Below are 17,160 nucleotides of genomic sequence, written 5' to 3' on the forward strand. Positions count from 1 at the left end.
TAGGCTGCCCACCACAGCAATTTAAAATACTGCAAACCTGGAAGTGATATCCAGTGGTAGAAGACTGCCTCTACTACATGATGGAATTTCCATAGATTTTAGAATGTATTAGATAAGAAATTCATTGACTTCAGACTTGGGAATTAAGTATGAAAAGTTTATATAAGCATATACCGAAAAGTAACTGGAAATGTTTTTTGGGGTAGTGGAGTTACATGTGACTTTTCATTTGGGGGTATATTTTATAGTTTTTACATAAAAAATGTAATGCTTCCACAAAAAGATATACATTTCACCCTGAGAATAAAGGCTGTGGTAGACACATAGTTGTGATTGTGTGGTCATGTTTTCAATTCAGTTGATTATGATTTATATTTATATTTTAAAGACATTTCTGACTATGAATAATGAGGAAGTAAGGAAAATGGGTGGATGGTACATGAGTCAACAGAATAAAGCATTTTCTATAAACCTCCAAGAAGTTTCTGAAAATAGTATTTTTCTTCACACAGGATGAAGTTGGAGGCAGATTCGTTGCTTTCTCTGGAGAAGGACAGTCATTGCGTAAAAAGGGAAGAAAGCCTTAAGTTGGGACTGTTACTGATTGGAAAATAAAATAATCAATTGCAACATAATGGCTTTTAGTTACTGCCTCTGACAGGGATGAGATTGTCGCAGAGGATGCTCTGTCACTTTAGGTTCATTTAGAGTTAGCTGAGAATTGTCTAGTTTAACCTGGAATTGGGACAGCAGGACTTTGTGGTTATGTACTTGAATTGGGGAAAGAAAGCTGTCTCTGAGATCCCATAGGGGGCCTCCTCTCCACTTCTTGCTTTCAGCCCTTGGGAGCACTCCCACTGCTTCAGCAGGAGCAGAGTTCCCCAGTTCCTGATAAAAATCGATGGAGGGGATTGAATTGCTCTAACTTGTGGTGTTCTCTTTTTTTATTTATCTTTTCTTTTTGTGGGTCTGTGGCTTAGATGTTGCCTTTGACCTAGAGAAAAGTGGTCTAAATAGATTTGTGCTCTATAAATAGTGGTTATTCCATCACTCTGGCTACAATTTAAGTAGTTTGAGGATAGGTTTTTCTATTTTTATTTTACTCCCCCCCCCCCCCAAAGAACCATTCCTCAGAAGGAAAACCTGATCTGAAAGCATTTCTACTTTTAGTTTTCATTTGGAAATAATTGGCTCCTTAATGAATCTATTCTGTGGGGGGAAAAACCCACAAAACTTCATGGTGAACACATATGTGAGTATTAGAGTAAATGAAAGCTAAAGATACGGTTCTCTCCTTCCCTATCCCCTACTCCCAGTTTAATGTACTAAATTATCCAAGGTTCTGCTGGCTTGCCTATTTTTTATTGGTCTCAGATCCTCACTTTCTATAAAGTAAGACCTTTTGACATGTTAATCCAATTATTTTAATCTTTTGCTTGAAAATAATTCTAAATTAAGAATTTCAAATAAAAATGGAATGACTAAAACCTGGATTGCCTCTAAATTTTGATTAGGTGTCAATATAGATTGATGTTTGGGCCACTGACCAGGAGTTGGAGGAAGACCTGCTTGCAGGTGACCCTCGATTCCATCCTGCTGTTAGAAAAGAGCTGGGGGGGGGGGGGGGTGTCTCCTGGACAATGTAGGGAAAAACAAGGCTCTCTGACCTCTGGGGTGGGGATGGTCAGGCCCACCAGGGTCTCTCCCTGTATCAGGTCTCCTCCTGCTTGTAGGCAGAGGGGTCCTTCTCTGATCAAAGTTCAGAAGCCCAACACTGAGAAGAGAGGATGCACCACTCCAGGACAACAGCCCCAGGGTCCACCCATATATCCTCAGAGAATGAGCATTGAAGACTCTCATGATAACCAGGACTGGGCCCTGTGACCCAAAACAACACCACTGGTGATGGATGTGGTTTCAGAGGGCATGAAGTACCACTGTGACCTACCTGACTCTTCACTTAAGGGGTCTCAGCTTCACTAGCAGAAGTAGAGCCTTCGGTGGGTAGGCAGCCTCCATAGACAAAATCACATTGCCTGACATACTGTCTTTTAATGCATAATAAACAAAGAAGCTGGCCCTGGGTTTTTGTCTCCCTTAGGCATCATCTACTGTGTATGTAATGAAATCAGTTCTGTTCTTTTGCTGGAGGCACACTCCCCTGCCTGTGCCAGGGGTGTACCCCAATAATGGGTCTCCTGGTGACATAGTGGGGTCACCTGGAGCAAAAGTCCTGGTCGTCATTGCTGTACCCTGGCCCACAGCCTTATTGTCACAGTGTCTTCTCCAAGCTTGGTCTGTGAGCCAACTTGGCAGGACTCATAAAATTAGAGCTTTCTGAACCACCTGTAGGACATCTGACCCAGTCTTAATCATAGAGGGGCCCAACAACTGCATTGTAAGGGGCTCCCCAGCACATGATTCGGTGTGCATAAGTTGGAGAACCATTGCATTGGTATTGCAGGGCTTTCTGTCTCCATAAAGCTTTCACTCCTAATCAAATATACAAGCTGCCCCGGGACTTGTACCCCATGCCACTCACAGCCTCCATGCCTTTGACCACCCTGCCTCTGCGCAGAATGCCCTTCTCGCCTCCACTTCCAGCCTGAGCTCTCTCCGGAGGTTATCCCGCACCCTAGATACCCTACACCCAACACACCTCACGCCCAGCCAACCCGGGTTATTTTGTGAGTTCATCTCAATCCTCGGATGGACACTACAGCAGTAGACTCGGCGGCTTCGCGGCAGTTACTGCACAGTATGTGCTTAGGACAGTAAATCCGATCTTTGAGATTTTTGAAAATAACAGTCGCTAAAAAGAACTGGCCGGACCCGCGTGGTTTCGCAAACAGCCAACTTAACGTGGGGCGCAGCCCGGGCATCCTTCCCAGCCAGGGCGGACGCCCCCCTCCGCCGGTGGCTGCGCGGCTGGGCGGGAGCTTCCTGCGCTGCGGGCACGCGCCCCGCCCCGCGCTTCCTGGGCCCCGCCCCCCGCCTGCGCCCCGCCCCGGCTGTTATTGGCCGCCCCGCCCGGACGTCCTGCTCATTGGCGCGTGCCAAGGAGGTGGCGTGGATTTAAATCGTCATATCGCCGAGTTCCTCGGTTTCTCACGCGGTGCCGGCTGAACCGAGCTCCATTGGTCAGCGGGCTGAGGGGGACGGGAGCGAGGTGCTCGCCGTGACATGGCCGACGGCGGCGGCTGGCGGGTAAGTGCGGGCGCCGGGGACCCGCCGGAGCCTCGTCGGGCCGTGTGACCCGCTTAACCGCGGTCTCTCCCGGGGAGGGTTCAGGTTGGGGCTCCGGGGCGGGCGGCGCGGCGGCTTCCAACTGAAACGCACGTCTCGCCGCAGCCGCCGCGCCCCTGCGAAGCCTACCGCGCCGAGTGGAAGCTCTGCCGCAGCGCGGGGCACTTCCTGCACCACTACTACGTCCACGGCGAGCGGCCCGCCTGCGAGCAATGGCGACGCGACCTGGACAGCTGCCGCGAGTGGGAGGAGCGCCGCAGCGCGGAGGCCCAGGTGCGCCCGGGAAGCCGGGGGTGGCGCGGAGCCGCTGGGGCGGCCGAGTGCACCGGCCACCCGTCCCCGCGTTCCAGGTCCCGGGACTTTGTGCTTGCTTTCTTTCGAGAAATACCAAAAATTAGCCTATCAACTGGGTTTTCTGACACTAAAAGACAAAAAGGGGAGTGGAAAGTGGTTTGGGAAGAAAGGAAGGGCCCCCCAACAGTGTTAGGGTTGTCAGCTGATCTTCAAAAGAGGTGATATTGCTGAGTCCTGGAAGACCAGGAACCAGCCTTAGCAGCCTTCACCCTGTCCCGGGGGTTTCCCTGAAGAACAAGGTCCGGGTGCTTGGAGCAGAAGGAGGGTGGGCTGGTGAGGGGTAGGGTATGAGGCTGGAGAGGTACCGGGGACCTGGTGGGCCTTTAAAAAGTGTGGGAAGCATGATTTGTTTTATACCTTTAAAACACCAGCCTGGCTGCCAGAGTGGGAGAGTCCATTATTCAAGGGCACAGAGACCAACCAGTAAGGAGGTGGTTCTAGTTGTCCATGCATTCAGCCGATACCTGTCACGTTGGACACTGTTGGGGATACAGGAGGGATGAGAACAGAGTACCTGCCCTCCTAGCACCTACAGTCTAGTTTAGACTACAGTGGTGCCTTGGAGCTTTTGTGGGTAGGGCGATGGAGAGAAGCTGTGAGGGTGCAGTGCTCATGGGGAGTGCCTGGGGAAGGGGAGCCTGCGGGACTGACTGACGACTGCTTCAACATTGTTACATGTATGTTATTATTGAAACAGACAAACTGATGTAGAAACCAAGCTATGGTGTAAAAGAAAATGTGACAGATTCATAGTAAGTTAAGTCCAAAAAGTGGAAAAGATAACTCACAGCCTATGTGGCAAGAGATTAGTGCCCTAGCCGGTTTGGCTCAGTGGTTAGAGCGTGGACTGAAGGGTTTCCAGTTGTATTCCGGTCAAGGGCACATACCTCGGTTGCAGGCTTGATCCCTGGCCCAGTTGGGTTGGGGCGCGTTTGGGAGGCAACCAGTTGATGTGTCTGTCTCTTCCCCTCCCTTCCACTCTCTCTAAAAAATCAATGGAAAAAGTTTCCTCGGGTGAGGATTAACAAAGAGATTAGTAATCTTTACATATGTATGAGCTCTTATATCAGTAAGAAAAACGGGGATGATTTCAGAGTAGAAAAGTAGGCAAAGGACATGAAGAAGGAATTCATTTAAAAAGAAGACCTAATGGCCTGGTATGAAAGTTAAAACTACAGTAGGTGGTTTCTGCCTGGCAGAATGTCAGAAGTGTTGATAGGGGTTTGGAGGGTCAGGGGTCCTTGTGCATTTTGGTGGAGTGTGAGGTGTTCTGATTGTCTAAATGTCAAATGCATATCCATTGACCCCAGTTTTACTTCTGGAAGTTTATCCTAGGGAAATAATTGGGTAATGGAGCACAGTTAAACATTGAAAATTCTATTTTGTCACTGTGATAGTGCAAACACTGAAAGTGTCCTAAATTCCACTAATAGACATTTGACCAAATAACTTCTTCCACACAGTGGAGCATTACGTAGCCATTAAAAAGAATAGATAGCCCTACCTGGTTTGGCTCAGTTGTTAGAGCATCGGCCCGAGGACTAAAGGGTCCTGGGTTTGATTCCAGCCAAGGGCACATACCTTGGTTTCAGGCTTGATCCCTGGCCGAGTCGGGTCGGGGCGCGTGCAGGAGGCAGCCAATCAGTGTGTCTCTCTCACATTGATGTTTCTTTCTCTCTCTCTTCCACTCTCTCTGTAAAGCAATGGAAAAACATATCCACAGGTGAGGATTAAAGAATAGATAGTAACGTATCCTGGCTTGGAAAAATGCCTCAGTGAAAAATGCAAGAAGTATAAACTAGCCGGTAGAAGTTATTCCATCTTTAGGGAAACATGTGATGGCTCTAAAATTTTAGGCCTAAAATTGTGTTGGGGAAGCTGTTAACTTCACCTCGGGGATGGAGGTCTGGGAGTCTTTCATATTCTACTTTGCATTTCTGATCACTTTTTAAACAAGAACAAAAACATCTACTTGAGACGACAGAACTTAAGATGACTGAGAAGGTGGAATTAATATGTGTAAAGAGGCCAGCATAGACCCTGACACCTACCAAAGGGCCCTGTGACATTTGTGATGAACTGCCCTGTGTTTATTTTGAGGAGAGTAGCATCTGTGGTCTGGACTCCTCACCTGTCCAGGGCTCCCTTGCCTGATCTTCCTCCCTCTGGCCTCTTTCAGACTCTCATCTCTTCTTCCAGCTCAGCCACCAGCCAGCCTTAGGAGGTGAATCTGATTAGGCCAACCAAAGGCATCAAGCCTTGAGACCCAGGAGAAGATATTTTTTAAATGTCCTCAAATTATGGTGATCTACACAGTACAGTTGACCCTTGAACAACATAGGCTTGAACTGTGTGCCTCCACTTACTGTGGATTTTTAAGTGGACCTGCGCTGTTCAAACCTGTGTCGTTCAAAGGTCAGCTGTACTTTCCACCCACAGTTGGGAATCCACTTGTGCAGAGGGCCAACTTAAGTTATACAGATTTTCAACTGTGTGGTGGGTTGTCACCTCTAACCCATGTTGTTCAAGGGTCAATTGTTTTTCATGGTAGCTTGGGAGAAAGCATGATCTAGATGTGTGTGCTAATATGGAACAGCTACCAAGATGTAATAGATGGAAGCAGTTTCGCAATGGTGTGTACCATACGCTGTTTGGGAGGCTGCTGAGGAGGAGGGAGGTACAAGGGCCATGTGAGGTGGGAAGTGACTGGGGTCTTCCTTGCACAGCAATCCCTCTGTAACAGCGAGCGTGGGAGAGTCCAGGCTGCAAGAAAGCACACCCTAGTGTGGACCCTGCGGCAGAGCCCTCCTGCAGACTGGCATCTCCCTCTACCGCAGGAGGAGAAAGACGAGTGACAAGCACCCCTGCACGGCTTCCTCCGGACTGTTTCAAGTGGGGCTATTGCATCACCTAAGGACTCTGACTGGCCCAAACATTCCAGTACCTGGGAGCTTCTGCCTGGCTTAGAACATGGAGCTTGACATCTCCAACGCTACTTGCCCACCCTCACCGGCATTCAGGGTGCCCCACTGCTGCCATGCTCTGGAAGACACCTTTGCCCACTTGCACAGCTTCCAAGAAGGCAAGCACCATTGCAGATTGCTGTGGGCAGCCAGGTTGGGCTGTCTCATGTTCCCCTGCCAGGGGCAGTAGCACAGGAGATGGCTATCCTAAGGTCTAGAATTCTCAGGTAAACTCTTGAGTAGTGGCCCTGACCAAAGTGGACCTATAGAGGTAACTAAATGGTTGTGCGCCATGAACACCTTATCTGGCCCTGGTTTGGTGATGACCATGCATCGCCAGCCACTGGTGCTCACATTTGGCTATGGCCCACTCACTCAGTTCCTCTGCAGACACAGGTTGGGCATACCTCTGGACCAGCACGCTGCACCTTCTAGGTTCATAGGAAGTGAGATTCTGGTTTTTAAGAAATGCACACAGCTACAGAATAAACCATCTTGCATAAAAAGGGTTCATGGACTCTTAGCTGAAAAAACCCAAGCCCAGGACATATGGAATTTTGGTCTGCTGCCCTCAAAATTTTTAGAAAATGTGGAATATGTGAAAAGCCATTTTACACATTAGATTCCAAATAGAAGCTGAAAATTAAATCAACAGTTTAGTCATTGAGATTGTTAAATTCTGCATATGATGTACTTGGACAGTGTTAACATGAGGTCATTAGGGTGGGCCATAATCCAATACTGCCATGTGAGGACACAGCGAATAGGTGGCCATCTACAGGCCAAGGACAGAGGCCTTCAGAGAAACCAACCCTGCTGGTACCTCAGTCTTGGGAGGTCTAGCTTCCAGAATTGTGAGAAATGTCTTTCAGTCATGAAGTCTGTGGCATTTTGTTCTGGCAGCCCCAGCACACTAATACAGTCACCATCCCAGAGTAACAGCAATTCAAAGGAGTCCTCAGCCCCAGGTGTCCCACCCTCCTGTGGGACACAGCAACTTTGTTAATTAATGTGTCTCTGGCTTGCTCCACTCTCTTCAGTCCCCCTCCCCAGCTTAAAATGCTAAGTTGGTGTCCTGATGATGTGAGGAAGTTCATGTGTTCTGTCTGCCCCACCTGTACACACAGCCTACACATCCTTCACCTTTGTTTATTGCGGTCATTTTGTGCCTCCTGCTAGGGTCATCTGCCCCACAGGACTGGACTCTTCCTTTTTACTGGGGTGGAAATGGTCATCGCTTAGTCATCCTCTCTCCAGTACCTGGGGAGTGGAGAGGGATGGGGGGGACACCTGTAATAGTGTAAACAATTAAAGTAAAAAAGTAAATTTAAAAAAAAAGGGCAGCATATCTCACCCCCATCCATCCTCAGGTGAATTAATTATGACTCTAACAGACAAAGAGACACTTGATTAAACTTACATTTATTCTCAGCATGCCTAACTCTGTGACAAACAGGCTTGAGCTCTGGTGGTTCTGGCTGTCAAGGGTAGCATGTTCAGATAGCTGCCTGCAGCTCTATCTTTTGAACTCCACCTGTGTGTACACCTTGGTGATATCATGGTACCTGCCTTCAGGGGGCTGATAGTTGGAGATCGGTGGTGTGTAATCTGGCCCTTCTCTCTCAAAGGGGAACAGACTGGGGTCCCGCTTGATAGCCTCCATATGGAGCTCCTTGGACGTGAGTTGTAGTTCCTGCAGAGCTTCCTGCTGGGCCTCAAGCATGGACTTGATGGCTTCCCTCTCCATCTCATGCTCTCGCTGCTTGTACAGGGACCACTTCTTCAGAAGCAAAGCTCTCCGCTCAGCCTCCTCAAAGGAGAGCTCTACCTGAGGCCGCTGTCTGGGAACACACAAATCCAAAGGTGTGAAGCTGAGGAGCACTGACCTCACTGACCAACAAGTCTCGGTGACTGCATATGGCCCAAGCACCCTCCATGCCAGACACAGTTGGAATTTAGGACAAATTAAGGAATGGGATGTTGAATGTGGCAACAGCCGCAATTGACACTAAGAACCAGTGCCATTTGCTTTACATGGAGATTAGAGACAGTGATCCTCTGAGAAGGCTATGATAGCACTTCCTCTTTCCCAGGCAAAGACGACCTTTGGTGAGAGGTGACTTCGGAGAAAAGTGAAATGGTATAATGAAAACGGACACCAAAATTCCAGGGAGTCAAGAGCCTATATCAGACCTGGAGTACCAAAAGACACCTGCTGTGTCCCACTTGTATGGCAAGGTGCTACTTTATAAATAGTACACTTAAAAGATGCCAACTCTGCACATAACATCCTAGCTATGAGCTTTTGCATCACAAAGCAAGAGGCTAAGAGTTTTCTACCATCAGGATGGACAAGGCCTGCAGACCCAAGGCCCAAGTTGTGACAACTACAACTTCTCTTGCAAAAGAGCAACAATATGAACTTTTGAGCAGTGCTGATACGAACTCACTCAAGCATCTGGCCTGGCTTATCGAACAATTCTGAGTTTCTTTCCCACATTCAGCCATTCAAGAGCACCACACAGGAATGCTTTTCAACTCTCAGGAGACACGAGAAAAGGACTCAGCCCAGGGCCAAGTCAGCCCAAGCCTACTTACCCCTTCCCATCACTGGTGTGAACTACAGGTAGAAGTACCTTTAGGTGATGGAACTGCTTTGTCCTGAGGACCTCAACCCTACAGGACTCTTACCTCACTTGATCCAAGAACCTCACAGGTGTAATAAAATCTTCAATGGGAATTAGCTCCTGGCTAGCCTTTTCTAGTTTTCGGATCCTCTTTTTCAAACGGTCCTTTACAGCTTGGTCTTTTTTAGGATCTACCTTCTTCTTCTTTCGCAGAGGTTCTGCTCTAATAGATAAAGCAAACATTAAAAATTTTCCTTTTCAGTTTCACAAACATGCTGAGAGACATGGCACTATGTAAAGTACCCCAAACTTGTACTGAGCTCTCCACTGGGGAATGAACTGTGAATGGTCCTGCCTCGTAAGCTGAAAGTGGCAGGGAGATGGATGGCCTCCACCCCAGAGTCCTTGTGAGAACTGTGTAGGCACTGTCAACCCAGGAAAGGGTGAAAAAGCTTCATGGGGCTTCGGGGTATAAATTAAAGGGAAGTGCTCATCTTTAGTGCTGGAGTTCAGGTGTGCCTTGGCATTGCACTGAAAAGTGAAAATACCAAATTGATGAGTTAGAAGCCAGTTACTCACATCTTGAATGGACCTGTGACTTATAAAAATGATTTCAGTAAGACTTAAAAGAGAGCATAATAAAAATGACTGGCATGTCCCTAGTTTTGGGGATTTCTTCAGTGAGCCCATCCTAGAGCATTCACAAACGTCTGATTTACTCTCAGGAACACATCTATGGTGATAATTTAGTATTAAGAATAGTCAAGTCCTCTAGCATCAAGACCACATTTCTTGAATCAAGTCCTAGAAAGCATCCAGAGTTCCAGGTGGAAAAACTAGTCCTCATACCTCCCCCCACTTATCCAGGGAGTCAGAAATGGAAGACCCATGGAGAACAGTTCATGTTTTGCCCTTTAAAAACCACAAGATCCATTCAAAGCTAATTAAATTTTATTTAAACTACTTCTACATTTAATACTTGTTTTCTGATTACACACACAGCAGTATTCCAGAGAATGTTGAAAAGGAAGAAAAACATCTGCCTAAATTTAACTGAGAAATTTTGTAGGCTATTAATTTTGCAAACCAAAACGTAGTGATTTGTTCTGTTCAACACATCTATCTCCCGCTGACACCTCCAAAGAGTTCAGACCCACATTTGAGTTTACCTCATGGGAATGAGTTCCCAGAAAGACAACAATGAAGCTCGCTGGTGGGTGTTTCTAATCTGTGTCTGCCAAATTCCCAGAGGCCTGAAAGAGATGAGTGTATATAAATATCTGATTCTCCCCACTAAACAACAAAAATTTGCAATGCCCTCAAAACCTAATTTACTTGTAACTACTAGATGTGACAGCAAGGTCAATGTGGGAGATTTTACAAAATCCCCCATTCAGATCAGAGAGCAGTTGGGCAGAGTCTCTGCTCGCCCGAGTCCTCGGATTTTTACCAACTGGAAGAGGTGGGATCAGCCCGCTTAGTCCTTAGGTATCCGTGGACAGGGCGGCCGGGGAGAGAGCGCAGGCGAGGCCGGGGGCAGCCGGTGCGGATTGTCCCTCACGCGCCCCAAACACCCCGCGAACGGTCAGAGGTCCACACTCACCAGCACGGCGAACGTAGAGCGCGCGAGATAGCTCTCAGCACGGTGGCGGCCATGGCTCCAAAGGCAGCCGACCGGCTGCTTCCGGGCGCGCACCTCGGTGGTCCGGCCGTCCCGTCGATTCGCACGCTAGCGTTCCGACCTGGGGCGCGAGCTACGGAGGACTAGGTCACGTTTGGTCCCGCCCGGCCGTAGCAGCGGCGTGCGAGCACGCCCCCAACGGTGGGCTGGATCTCGCCTGGCCCTGCCCCAGGCGCGGGTGTGGTTCCTCCCTCCCTCCCTCCCTCCCTCCCTCCCTCCCTCCCTCCCTCTCTCTCTCTCTTTCTCTCTCTCTTTCTCTCTCTCTTTCTCTCTCTCTTTCTCTCGACTCCGTCCCGCACGTCACTACCCCACCTAGTCGGCTCGCACCCTTGCTAAAGCCAAGACTCCACAGTGCAGCCGGAGTGGCCAAAGGAATGTCCCTCTATTACAGTTCTAAGTGCCCCCATCTGTGAAAACGGTCCCGATCTTCCAATAAACACACCGCCTCGGCTTCCACCGTGACCCTCCCCGGGGCTGGGTTATCCCCTGCATTCGTTCAAGCTCGGGACCGCGGCCGCCCGCCTGCCGGCGGCTGTACCCGGGCGCCCGCACGTGGCCTGGCGCTCGCGAGATGCTCAGTAAACGCGTGTTGATGAGTGACGGAAGCTAGTTAATTTGTCGGACTGGTAACCAGCGCTGTAGAGCTAGAGAGAGGCGGTCAACGGTACTCCGACCCTGTCTGGCACGGCTGGCCTGGGCTGCAAATCGAGGCCCCGCTCTTCCGTGGAGGTCCCAGCCAACCCTCCCCCTCGTCCGCCGCTGCGCCAGGGCTGGCACCCGAAGCGGAGCAGCCCTGCGCTGCCCCTGCCCGCAGAGGAGCCTGGGCGGCCCCGTCCGCGCGGGGAGCGGTTTCCCGCCGGGGCGATTTGGCAGGTGCGCGCCGTGACTTCCGGCGTTGCCCGGGAGCCGCCGGAGGAGGAGCGGCGCAGGGGATGCGGCTGTGGCGGCGGCGGTGGCGGCCGAGCGCGGGGGGCGGCTGTGGCGGCGGCCTAGGGCGCGAGCCGGCGATGGCGTGGCGGCACTGAGGGCGCGGAGCGGGCGGCGGCTGGAGGGCGGGCGGCGCGGGAGGAAGCGGCGGCGGTGGCTCCATGGCCCGCGCGCGTTGAAGGACGGGGCTCTCGCCTCAGCCCGGCGGCGGCGGCGGCCGAACAATGAAGCTCCTGAAGCCGACCTGGGTCAACCACAATGGTGAGTGAACGCAGGGGTCGCGGGAGGCCGAGCCTGGCGTCAGATCGGGATCCGGAGTCGGGTTGGAGCCGCGCGCGGGCCATGCCCGCCTCGCTCCGGACGCCTGGTGCCCGGTGCCAGAGTCGCGGAGCCGGAGGTAACGGACTTTGTCCTCGGAGCGGGGAGACCGGCGAGCTCCGGCACGTGCTCCGCTTGGTTGCGGCGAAGTCTGCCTCCGCCTCCGCCTCAGCACTTGCGCTGAGCCCTCAGCCGCCCACCCGTGGTCCGTGGAGGCGCCGCGGCCTGGCTTTGGGGAGCGGCTCTTGGGCGCCAGCCAGTTCCTGCCACTCGTCTGCATCAGCCAGGATGTGCTCACATGGTTCCATGTGTGAAACCTGGGCGCAACCCCCCTTGTAGCCTTTAATTAGTGGGGTGAATACCTGAAATCTGCACGTCTCTGCCATGCTGGAGGGGCTGTTAATGCTCCGGCTGAGGCCTGGATCTGGTGACAGTGCCCCCAGTTGGGGGAATGTGGCTCAGGGCTGAGGTCCCCCAGCCGAAGGAACCCCGTTTATTTTGAGCTGGGGTAACAGGGTGACTTGCGTTGGGGCCCATCAGGCACCAGTGTGTTCTAGGAGAGGGGCTTTCTTAGTTCTGTGGCTCCAAAGCATACCCTGGGGGAACTGACTCTTCCAGTCCTCTGGTTGAGAACAGACTGTGTGGTACAGAGAGCCTTTGGTAACCAGCAGTTTTGTCGTAGTTCTGCCTGTTGACACAACTGCAGGAGTTGGTTCCCCTACCCCCAGGCCCCCAGGAAGGTGAGGGAAGAGAGCCCCCATCCCCATGCTGACAGCACTGAAGCCCAGGGAGCATTCCCCCAGCATAAGGCCTGTAGTCATGATTCCAGCCTGTCTCTGGCTCCTGATAGGCAAAGGGTCACCCCTTGTTCCTCATTTCTACTTTGCAGTGCAGCTACAAGGAGCTACAGTTTTCTTTTAGAGCAAGTAGAGTAGATGCTTTTGCCTTTTTTGTACATAGAACTTTTCAGTTTTGAACCTGATCCGGGGGTTGCTGTGAACTGAACATCTGTGTTCTTTCAGTCAGAAGTGCTCTCCTTTCTGTAATATCTTTCTCATTTTTCAGGGCTCAGGTGAGGTCACCTTTTCCTTTTGTTACCATTCCTCCTGAGTTACTCCACTAGTGTGCTCTGTCCCTGTTGGTGTACTTTCCATATACCCCCAGGGTGGGGACTGCCTCATTTCCCTCTGTATTCCCTGCCACACTTAGCAATGTCTTCCACATAAAGGATATGTTGGCTAAAACAGGTAAGAAAGATGAGATTTCTGTAATTTATGAAGACACAACTAGGTTTACTGTACATGAAAGCAAAAGCTGTGAACTTTAGTTTCATTTCTCCTGTGTTGATTTCCAAGAGCATTTCTTGATGTGTAGAGTGTAGATCTTTTCCTGGAGAACTGGGCAAATGTTCAGTAATTATAAATTATGGTGCTTGTGAATCAGAAAAGGAAAGATTTCATTATGAACTAGTTTGTTGTGTAAGTGATCTGAAGGAATTTTTATTTTAAAATAAAATTTTGCGTAGATCACTGTGTGTGTATAGTCAGTCTATCCTTTCCAGTCTCTCTTCAGCCTTCTGCCATATATTTTCTAACTTTGTGACAGGCTCCTTTGTAGGACACAAGTTCTGTCCTGTGTAAGAATCAGTCAGGATTCTTAAGTGATTATCTAGGCACAGACGAGTGAGAGTCTATAGTTGGGCCAGCAGCCAACATCCCAGCCTGGCAGAGTAGGCAGAGCAGTAGGCCTGGGCCCCTTGTTGCTGTGGGCTATCCATAGTCCTAGGATGGAACTTGATTATATCTGCTCTGCCTTCTTCACAGTACAGTTGTGATGTTTGATCGGGAAGGTAGGTACAGAAGTGCACCCCAGACTGTAAAATGCTTTAGAAATCTAAGACGTAATTAAAAATTTTAAAAACTGAGACTGTGGCTGAATGGAATTTAACTTCTTTTAAACTTGTTCTTTGTTAAATTTCCTTTCTTTTAAAATCTTCTGAAATCAACCTTTGTCTTATCAAGCGTTCAGAAGACCTGTTAGGGTAAATTACCACTATCTTGAAGGAAATGGTAACTGTCTGGATCATTAGCCAGTCCTATTGATCAGTCCTTTAAAAACTCGTGAAAACTGAGAGCTGCTGGGGCAGGAACTGCTTAGCCAGAAGCCAGAGTGGTGGGTGCTTACTTTGGATTAAACCAAAAAGACCATGGTGCTTTGGACATTGCATCAGTTGACTTTCTGGCTTCCTTACTCTGTATTTATGTCTCCTAACTTGTTATGTAGCTTGAACATACTTTTTCTGGTGTCTGAGAGTCCAATGAGGGATAGAGCAAGAGAGCCCAGCAGTTTCTCTGTGATGGTGGGATCCATTCAGACAGGGTGGAAAGGGCAGCTAGAATAGGGCAGGTTTAAGGCAAAGCAAGAAGTATATATTGGGGTGTAGGCATACTTTCAGTCTTCATTTTCCTGGCTGGTAATAGTGGTAAGACCTTTCCTCTAAGGTAAGGTTTCTCAGCCTCAGCACTGTTGACCATATAATTGTTCTGTGTGTTGTAGAATGTTAGCATCCCTGGCCACTACCCATCAGATGTCAGTGGTGCATATCCACCTATAAACACTCAGTTGTGACAACCAAAAATTTATCCAGACATTGACAATGTCCCCTGGTGGCCAGAATCACCCTCAGTTGAGAATCTTTGCTCTATGGTGATCAATCAATAAGTTAATAAATTTGAAGTTGTCATATCACAGTGAAATGTGTCTTGAAAATGAGATCAGATTGGGTTCAAGATGCCATCGTTTACTAACTGTAAATTCTTGTGATTGATTCCACTTCTGGACCTTGGTAAAGTTGAGTAAATATAAAAACTCACCCCTATCATTTCACCCTGGACCCAAAGAGTGCCTTAACGTATATAATAGCTAATAATATTTATAACATATAGAAGTTAGGTGCCAGGCACTGTTCATACACACATGTTTTACTCTCTGTTCTTAGCTATAGTAGTCTTTATATTTTATTTTAGGCTTGGCTAAAATAAGGTTCATTTCATAGTTATGTTATATCCATATATTGGTTAGAAAGTGAAAGTGATTGAGATTTTGGTTATAGAAAAATCCCAATTTGTATTTGAGTGTTTAGGAAATTTCATTGAGATGGGTTCTTCCCATAACTTGGCCTTTGTTCCTTAGAGTTTTTTCTGGAATTCTCACCTCTGGGCAGATAGTATTCATGCTCAGCTCTTCAGTGAAGCCCATTCTAACCAGAAGGACCAGGACAGAAAGAATTCTCATCCCTCTTTGGCCTCTGGCTCAACACTGCTTTGATGGCAGTGTTGTAAAAGGTGTTTGGAAATTTTTCAGTAATAGGACAATTTGTCAGTTAATCACATTGCATTGTGGTGTGTTTTCTCTCCTGTCCTGTGATTGCATTATTTTTCCCCCTACCCTGTCTCATTCCAGAAAGGATTTTAAGACATCCTATTGAGACATTCTGCATCTGAGTGAAAATAAGTCAGTTTGAAGGGGAAGATGGTACAGTAATGAATTCAGGACTGGGTGTGGAAAGGTTCTGCACAGCTACTGGAGGACTACCACAGACCTCTCTCTCAGAGTAGGCTGGGAGGGATCCTAATGGAAATATTTTATGATCACAGTGGTTGTTAAGGTAAACTTTGTAGTTGCTCTAGATAAGGGGTTCTCAAACAGGACAATGTCTGAAGACATTTTTGGTTTTCACAACTGAGGGGGTTGGAGAGCTACTGGCATTTAGTGGGTAGAGCACAGCACTGCTGCTGAGCACCCTGTAGTGTATAGGATATACACCCACAGCAAAGTGCCAGGGTTGAGAAACCCTGCTCTAGATAAGAATATCTTTACTGTTTTTTGCCTTTTTGTGTATCTGTCTCTTAAGGACAGGAGTTTTGCCTTTTATTTTAGAGTCAGTCTTGTTCTTGAGTCTCTGTGCTCTGCTGCTCACCAAATGTGTCAGGGAAGTTTCTTTTGATTTCTTTTCCTGATCTGTTAAATGAAGCCAATAACACCTGCCTCCCCTCTACCTGCGAAGACTCAGGAAATGTGAGTTCTCTCTACACTGTCTCTCACTGACTCATGCCTGATGACTGTAGGTCGATTTAAGAAAATAACCAGAATATGGAAGAGGATTCAGAAGAAAACTGGGTGGGATTTTGCCTTGGATGGTACACATGTGGATTTTCAACTGATTTATACACCAAACATTGGACCCTTCTGGAGAGAAGTTTATGGGGATCAGAGGAGCATAAGGTATCCCTGTGTATAAAGCTGTGCAGTAGGTGGGAGAGGGACCTACCCCACATGCTAGAATGCAACTAAATGGGTGAGCTGCCTTGGCCGCAGCCTGGGGGGCCTGGTTTGTGGTGTGCCCTTGGGCTGAGCCTTGACCACGGGAGGACTGTGATCGTGGAAAAGGCCCCGCTGCTGTGGGAGGGTTGAGAGCATTTAAGAGGAGACAGCATGTTAGGGCATGACTGAGCAGGTGAAGGGGAGAATGGGCTGGTAGGTGGAGCCTAAAGCACCTTGGTAGAAGCTTAGATGTCCTTTTAGGGGGGTAGGGGAGGGGCAGGTTGAGGTTTCTGAGCAGGCTGGATATGACACCCAACTTGTGTCTACAGAAGGCGCCAAAGGAGTTCAGAGGCAGTTCCCCGAGTCGAGAGATGATGAGGGAGACAGGTCGGTGGTAGTGGAGGTAAGGGATGGATAGACACTGAAAACGGAGGGGCAGGTGACTGTAGATTTGGGTCACTCTCTGAGTTTATTTCTTTTTTTCTTTTTTAAAATATATCTTTATTGATTTCAGAGAGAGGAAGGAGAGAGAGAGAGAGAGAGAGAGAGATAGAAACATCAATGATTAGAGAGGCATCATTGATCAGCTGCCTCTTGCACGCCCCTGACTGGGGATCGAGCCCTTAACTGGGGCATGGGCCCTGACCAGGAATTGAAGCGCGATCTCCTAGATCCTAGGTTGATGCTCAACCACTGAGCCACACCCGGCCAGGCGTCTGAG

General features: G+C 48.9%; 4 protein-coding genes across 6 annotated transcripts in view; 3 read left to right on the top strand and 1 right to left on the bottom strand.

Moving 5' to 3' along the window:
- UFD1 (ubiquitin recognition factor in ER associated degradation 1) overlaps window positions 1-1,500 on the top strand; it is a 68,319-nt gene extending 66,819 nt beyond the window's left edge. The window contains exon 13 of the mRNA XM_081122848.1: window positions 513-1,500. Coding sequence (XP_080978974.1) covers window positions 513-587 — 75 coding nt within the window. The 3' untranslated portion in view covers window positions 588-1,500. The remainder of the gene's footprint in view (window positions 1-512) is intronic.
- A 1,523-nt stretch (window positions 1,501-3,023) lies between these two features.
- On the top strand, window positions 3,024-9,307 carry LOC308549682 (synaptic plasticity regulator PANTS). 2 transcript variants are annotated; one of them, XM_081122655.1, is made up of 3 exons: window positions 3,024-3,207; window positions 3,352-3,519; window positions 6,327-9,307. In XM_081122655.1, exons 1-3 carry the CDS (start codon window positions 3,184-3,186, stop codon window positions 6,453-6,455), a joined length of 321 nt encoding a protein of 106 aa, XP_080978781.1. In that variant the 5' UTR covers window positions 3,024-3,183; the 3' UTR covers window positions 6,456-9,307. The 2 variants fall into 2 exon arrangements, with proteins under 2 accessions (XP_080978781.1, XP_080978780.1); XM_081122654.1 differs by having other exon boundaries at window positions 3,052-3,207; window positions 3,352-3,596; window positions 6,327-7,859.
- MRPL40 (mitochondrial ribosomal protein L40) lies at window positions 7,967-11,421 on the bottom strand. Its single transcript, XM_081122653.1, has 5 exons — window positions 11,314-11,421; window positions 10,794-10,944; window positions 10,360-10,443; window positions 9,255-9,413; window positions 7,967-8,404 (listed from the first exon to the last, which is right to left on the bottom strand). Exons 2-5 carry the CDS (start codon window positions 10,844-10,846, stop codon window positions 8,080-8,082), a joined length of 621 nt encoding a protein of 206 aa, XP_080978779.1. The 5' UTR covers window positions 10,847-10,944; window positions 11,314-11,421; the 3' UTR covers window positions 7,967-8,079.
- A 511-nt stretch (window positions 11,422-11,932) lies between these two features.
- HIRA (histone cell cycle regulator) overlaps window positions 11,933-17,160 on the top strand; it is a 73,060-nt gene continuing 67,832 nt past the window's right edge. For both annotated transcript variants that reach the window (XM_081122651.1, XM_081122652.1), the window contains exon 1: window positions 11,933-12,059. In XM_081122651.1, coding sequence (XP_080978777.1) covers window positions 12,023-12,059 — 37 coding nt within the window. In that variant the 5' untranslated portion in view covers window positions 11,933-12,022. The remainder of the gene's footprint in view (window positions 12,060-17,160) is intronic.

Source organism: Miniopterus schreibersii (assembly GCF_964146895.1).
Source record: "Miniopterus schreibersii genome assembly, chromosome: 20".
NCBI classification, from domain to species: domain Eukaryota; kingdom Metazoa; phylum Chordata; class Mammalia; order Chiroptera; family Miniopteridae; genus Miniopterus; species Miniopterus schreibersii.

Bases quoted from the DNA above. Each gene is read 5' to 3' on its own strand.
- LOC308549682 (XM_081122654.1), top strand. From the start codon at position 3,184: ATGGCCGACGGCGGCGGCTGGCGG. The intron at 3,208-3,351 runs GTAAGTGCGGGC...GTCTCGCCGCAG, and splicing joins CCGACGGCGGCGGCTGGCGG to CCGCCGCGCCCCTGCGAAGC. The intron at 3,597-6,326 runs GTCCCGGGACTT...TTCCTTGCACAG, and splicing joins CACCCGTCCCCGCGTTCCAG to CAATCCCTCTGTAACAGCGA.
- MRPL40 (XM_081122653.1), bottom strand. From the start codon at position 10,846: ATGGCCGCCACCGTGCTGAGAGCTATCTCGCGCGCTCTACGTTCGCCG. The intron at 10,444-10,793 runs GTGAGTGTGGAC...CATCTCTTTCAG, and splicing joins GCTCTACGTTCGCCGTGCTG to GCCTCTGGGAATTTGGCAGA. The intron at 9,414-10,359 runs GTAAACTCAAAT...TTTATCTATTAG, and splicing joins TGGGAACTCATTCCCATGAG to AGCAGAACCTCTGCGAAAGA.